The sequence below is a fragment of the Juglans regia genome, chromosome 4 (genome assembly GCF_001411555.2).
Source record: "Juglans regia cultivar Chandler chromosome 4, Walnut 2.0, whole genome shotgun sequence".
Classification (NCBI taxonomy): domain Eukaryota; kingdom Viridiplantae; phylum Streptophyta; class Magnoliopsida; order Fagales; family Juglandaceae; genus Juglans; species Juglans regia.
The window spans coordinates 2,048,837-2,054,880 of record NC_049904.1 but is presented as its reverse complement, the minus strand read 5'-3'; the positions used below and the strand labels follow the sequence as shown (position 1 = coordinate 2,054,880).

Sequence of the window (6,044 nt, the reverse complement as noted above, 5' to 3'; positions counted from 1 at the left end):
TTTACAGAATGGAGTGCGTGTATCCCACGCGTCACCACTAAGGATGCCCTTTTGCCACCACGCGTGGCTTCTTTGGGTCCAGGACTACCAGTTACTTCAGACCTGATCATCCGCCATACCACCAGGGTAGTGCATGGCTCTCACGCGCCATCACAGCCGTTGTTTGTGTTTTTTTTTTCCCTCCAAGGTTGAAAATGTAGATCTATATCTTTCTAAGATGTAATCCTTTATTTTCATATGTATTTTTAATTTCTGTAATGACTTTTATTTTTACAAAAATAAAAATAAAAAAACACATAATCTCTTAAATTTTCGTCTGTAGAGTGTATCCTCAACTCCGTTTTAGACGGAGTGTGGGGTTTGGTTTAACCATACTCCATCTTAGGCGGAGTATGAAGTTTGGTTAACTCTGTCCTAGATATAGTAGTGTTGTCTTAGAGGTTTTGCAGCTTGGACTAGACCATGTCAGTCATGAGTGTGTACTAGAGAGCTATTAATATGGTAGTTGACTTATAATATATGTTTCAGGTCAAATTTGTAATGTTTATTATTAATGAATGCAATATGTTTTTATATAAAATAAAAAAAAATTGTAGTACAGTCCACTTTGATACGACGCATTGATCCAATAACAGGAACTAAATATTGATTTTCATGTATATATACATGATCCAATTAATTAAACAAATAAAAAAATATGTACATGAAATGACTGATCTTATATATTTCAATTGCAATCACCATCACAAATCTATTTTTATTGCTTATCATCAATTTTTCATAACATATCTGAAAAAAAAATACTGAAAATTAATCATGGGATACTGATTAATTAATTTGCTAGCTTCTTCTGATCTCTAACTTAGGCGTTTTCCTTGATCTTGGCTGGAACCCGGCCGTCTGTTCCTGCGAGCATGGCATACTTATCCTTCCTAGTCAAGTTTGTGCACTCGAAGCCCAATGTCCCGGCCAGCACCCTCTGAATGTAGTTGGCAACTTCGATGGCTGATTTCCCACCTTTGCAAGTGAGCTCCATGGGAAGCTGATTCAAGAAGGTGATCTCATATGTGGGCATTGGATTCATGAACACGAAGTAAGGATCCAACAGCTTGTGCCCACGTACGGTCGTTCCATTAAACACCTTTTGTTTTGTGTTGATCGCAACCGGCACAATCCTATCGGTAAGCTCAGCAAACATAGCACTAAATCTCAAGAGGAATGGCTCTCTGCAAGTGGTTCCCTCAGGGCAAATCACTAGGTCTCCATCTTCAAGCAACCGCTTAATATTAGCTGCATCTCTCTCTCTTTCCCTAGATAATGCAACGGCTTTAATTGGTGAAATAAGTTCTGAGAATTTGCTTATACTGTAAGTGACACAACTGATTTTTCTCCCTAGGGCAACGGAAATGACAACAGGGTCTAAAACTGTACGATGGTTGCAAACAAAGAGCACTCCTCCATGGCCTTTCTTGGGTGGTGGTGGAGGAGTGCCCTTAACGGTGAGTTTAATGCCAAGGATCTTGTAATTGTAGAAGACAATTCGCTCTGGCAAAGGGATGTTTAGGTAGACCCTGAGGATGGAGAGAACAATGCCAATTGGCATCCATAAGAAGGTCAAAAGGGCAACCAGAGGGGTTGGTCTCTGAGATAACCGGCCATCGTGAAATATAATTGGGCTTAATAGCTTGTTTCTTGGCAGTGGCTCGCTTTTTGTTCTTGGGACCATGTATCCTTCCTGCGGTTCACAAATTAAAGAACAAGCTGATCAAAATTCATGAGCTTTCCATGTACGTACGCACATAAATATTGCATTCATCAGAAACTTGTCAGGAAAATCTTATTCAATCGATCGTCGTACTGATCATGAATTTGGATTGATTTAAATAATTATATACCCAGTTGAAATATCGAGTAATTATTTCCAGTGCCCCTAGGGCAGGTTTGGGAGGTGGGAAGAGATACAAAATTTTCATTTAATCTCATCTCATCATTATATTTTTTTCAAATCCCCATACTAATTCAACATTTTCAAATTCCAATTCAACTTTTTCAAATCCTAATACAATAATAATACTAAAATATAATATTTTAAATACTAAAACAAAATACAAAATTCTCATCTCACCCACAAACCTGCCCTTAGTGCTGCTTTCTTATAATTATCCACGACCATACTCCAGAAATATATACTAGCTAGATTAGTTTAATATTGAAAATAAAAGTGTTATAAAAACTATTGCATTCATTAAGTTTAGCATATTACATATTGGGCTAGCTACATGATAAGAAATCACTATATGATTACTAAATACATATATATATATATATATTTATATATATGAAAGTAAGCCGTTGTCATGATTTTCTCTCTAAGAGTTCACAAGCTATATAGACTTGAGAATACTAATAGGATGATCATCGTACTGTAAAAGGCTGATTTGATCAGATGGTAATAGAAACTGTCCGAAATGGGATGAAATAGACCAAAGGACCGGAGCACCAATCTAGCTGGCCGTTTATGGGTGGCGTATTATTGACGGAAAATGATAAATGCATTCTGATGAGTGTGACAGACATCAATAGAGAGAGAGAGAGAGAGAGAGATCTTAGTAATTGGCCGGGTTGGACGTGAATATATGTATTCATGGCGGGTGTCAATGATCTCCTAATTACCACGAGATATGAATGTTCCTTGTGTGCTCCATAATTCACAAATTTGAGGGCGCGCGCAACCATAAATATAATCGGGTGAATGAACTGATAGTTTTTTTTTTTTCATGTAAAATGACTGAAGGCCTGGAAAAGCATAGTCGATCCTAGGGAAGAAGATGGCTCAAAATATATATAGAAGCCATTGAAGAATGGGGACATAAAAAATTAAAACGCTAGCTGTGGACCACTTGACAGCAATATTGTTGCCATAAACGCTCTCACCAAACCTGTAATAAAGCTAGATGATATAATATGAGTTTTAATTATAGCTGTACAGGTACTACTTATTTTGAGCTGAGGAAGCTGGTACAGCTCATGGAGTAAAATATTGAATAACCACATCCATAAAAGAGAACAGAACTGCAAGTAAAAGTTAGAGGTGGATGTGGGAAAGAAGATAATCAGAAAAAGTATGCACAGAAAAAATAATGAGTGCGTAATGAGAAGAACAAACCCTGCAAAGCGACATGAAATCATGGTCTGTTTCTCGATCACCTAGACCCAAATCTGGAATGTTTGTGCCGAATTCTTTTACAATGGCTGCTCTTTTGTGATCCCCAACAAGAACACCAGGTTTCTTCGAAAACCCAGTTGCCCTACCGGACTTTGTTACTTCCAACTCGGTTCCAATGACCTTATCCGCACCTAAAAAGGACTTGGCAAATGGTTCCACCATGATTCTGGGATTCGCAGTGATAATGTACCGCTTCCCGAAGGAGTTGAAGACTCTCCAAGTCTCCGGGTGCACGTCCTTGGCGTAGAACTTGGGGAGGACAGACCTAGAAACAAGCTCAATGTCCTTGACTTTCAACCCCGCGAAGGAAATGAAGATAAAGGTTTGGATTGCCATGGACTCCGAAATGAACAAGTAGGTAAAATACACGAACGGAACAGATGCTAAAAGCAGTAGCGCCCTGAGAAGGCTACCGGCTTCAAGGGCAACAAGCAAGAAGTAAGGGAAAGCACTTCGTGACACGAGAAGTGTGCCGTCTAGGTCCGAAGCCACCGTCTGGTTCGAACGTCCCTCGGTGCTACATTTTGAGATCAATCCAAAACGATCACGGTGAGCCCCCATTGCCATACGAGAGAGAGAGAGAGAGAGAGAGAGAGGTAGGTTATGTTAATTGTTTGTGTAGGTGAGTACTGAAGGAAGCCATGCATATTAAAATAAAGAAGAGAAGGGGGGGTTTTAAAGGAAGAAGATCATGATAGTACTATTGGAGTTACTATTTTATTTTAGCATGCAATGAATATATATATGTGTATATATATATATATTAATATATGATAATGTGGTTGGGAAGCAGATAAAGACCCTAAAGACTTTTCAAAAAGAGGAGGACTGAGCGAAGACTATTTTAAACGTAGAAGCAATATTGGGCAGTTGTGAGGAAGGCAACTAAGTGGTTGGGGGTCGATGCCAATGCCAACACTACATTCAATTAGCCTACTTTTTAGGCGCCGGCCGGCTGGGAGGCGCTCACTAAAGATCGGCCGGCTCCAGTCTTCGATCTCATGTATAATATTCATGTAAATTCAAATATATAAATATACCTTCCTATTACTTAAAAGTATCTATAAATATACTATTTATTACTGTTTATTAACAGTATAAACAGTAAATCAGTTTTTTTTTTCTTCGCATATCCTATTACCATTCATCAATAATATGATGAACAGTAATGAACCGTAAATAGTTTTTTTTTTTGGTCCGTGTGAATGTCAATGTGCAACGTAATACCGCAATTGTGCGTAGGGAATGAGAGAGAGGAAGAAAGAAAAAGTGAAAAAAAATGTTGATTTTTTAGTTTTAAATGAATAATAAAGAAGCTGTTTTTTTTCGCATATCTTATTACTGTTTATTATATCATACACTAAAAATCAACTTTAATTTATAAAATATTAATTTTTTATTCTTAAATAAATGATAAAATTTTACTGTACATTTTTAAGAGAAAAAAACTATCTAATTAATTTGAATTTTTAGTATAATTTAAATTTCATAATAAATGATGAACATAAATAAATAATAATTTTATTCTTATATATTAGACTATTTTAATATTCGAAATTACACTTTATTTTTTTCTTCAATTTGACAGATGTGGCAAACGTGCTTTTTTTTTATCAATTAGAAAATCTTACGCCATACAAGATTTTACACAAATACCACTAATTTCAAAGTAACCAAGTTTGATCAAATGGTAAAAATTTAAATACTGATTTAAATTAATTTAAAATAGATAATTAATATATAAATATCATATCATAAATAAATTATCAAATTTAGTTTATAAAATACTAATATTTCATCATTAAATAAATGATCAAATTTTGTTAAATATTTTTAAAAAAGTATAACTATATAAATAATTAGAGTTTTAACATAATTTAAATATGATAATATTCTTAATTAACTAAAAAGAACTGCTACAACTAATGAAAAAGTAGTCCAAAAATATGTCCTAAATGTATATTTCATTTCATTATTTTATTTTTTTTTCATGTATTTTTTAATCATCATAAATATTTTTAAAAAAATAAAAAATTTATAACATCATTAAAAAAATACTTCCTTAATCACTAGATAAAAAAATAAAAAAAAATTAGGCAAATGTCCCTTGGACGTTGCCTACTGCTAGTATATATATGTGTGTGTATGTATAGTTTTTTTTTTTCTTATTTTTAAGTTTATATGCAGCAATTACAGATCATTTCATCCCAAAGCTAATCATTAAGATTTGCGTAATGTCATTAATAAAATTAATTGCAAAGGAGTTGGTAATTCTAGATCATGCTTTATTTTAAAAAATCATCTGTATTATTAAAAAGAAGGTACTATTCGTCCAAACAATACCCATAGACAACAATAAATATTACATGCAACCCAAACCTTTAAATTTAGAGAAATGTTTTAGTCATAAAGAAATTACATAAAAATAATCTCATAAACTGATGTGATTTTATGTAATTCGTCAGATTGTAATATTGTTACTTTTATTATAAAATAGATTTAAAAAATCATATCAATTCATATCAATTTAAAGAATTACTTTTATATAATCTTTTTGTAGCTGTAACATTCCTCTTAAATTTAACGAAATCCATCTTTATTGATCCACATCATGTCATCCTCTTTCATCCCAATATAGTTCTTCTATTCTTAACTCTAGTAAAGAGCATTATAACATTCTTAATTATAGGCTTGAATAATTGTTTGATCACTCGGGGTTTAAATGCTATGAATTAATGACAATTTCTTAGATCCGATCCAACTTAATTTTGAGATTTAAAAAAAAAAAAAAATGCTTTCAAGTACAAGTACTTCAGAT

At 33.9% G+C, this 6,044-nt stretch overlaps 1 protein-coding gene across 1 annotated transcript; it reads right to left on the bottom strand.

Annotated features, from left to right (window-relative positions):
• Positions 1 to 620: 620 nt before the first annotated feature.
• On the bottom strand, positions 621 to 3,912 carry LOC108995196 (glycerol-3-phosphate 2-O-acyltransferase 6-like). The gene is made up of 2 exons (XM_018970713.2): positions 3,167 to 3,912; positions 621 to 1,735 (listed from the first exon to the last, which is right to left on the bottom strand). Exons 1-2 carry the CDS (start codon positions 3,791 to 3,793, stop codon positions 863 to 865), a joined length of 1,500 nt encoding a protein of 499 aa, XP_018826258.1. The 5' UTR covers positions 3,794 to 3,912; the 3' UTR covers positions 621 to 862.
• Positions 3,913 to 6,044: the final 2,132 nt, after the last annotated feature.

Excerpts from the sequence above, each read along its gene's own strand:
- LOC108995196 (XM_018970713.2), bottom strand. The coding sequence starts at position 3,793 with ATGGCAATGGGGGCTCACCGTGATCGTTTTGGATTGATCTCAAAATGT. Across the intron at positions 1,736-3,166 it reads ATTTCATGTCGCTTTGCAGG|GAAGGATACATGGTCCCAAG; the intron begins GTTTGTTCTTCT and ends TGTGAACCGCAG.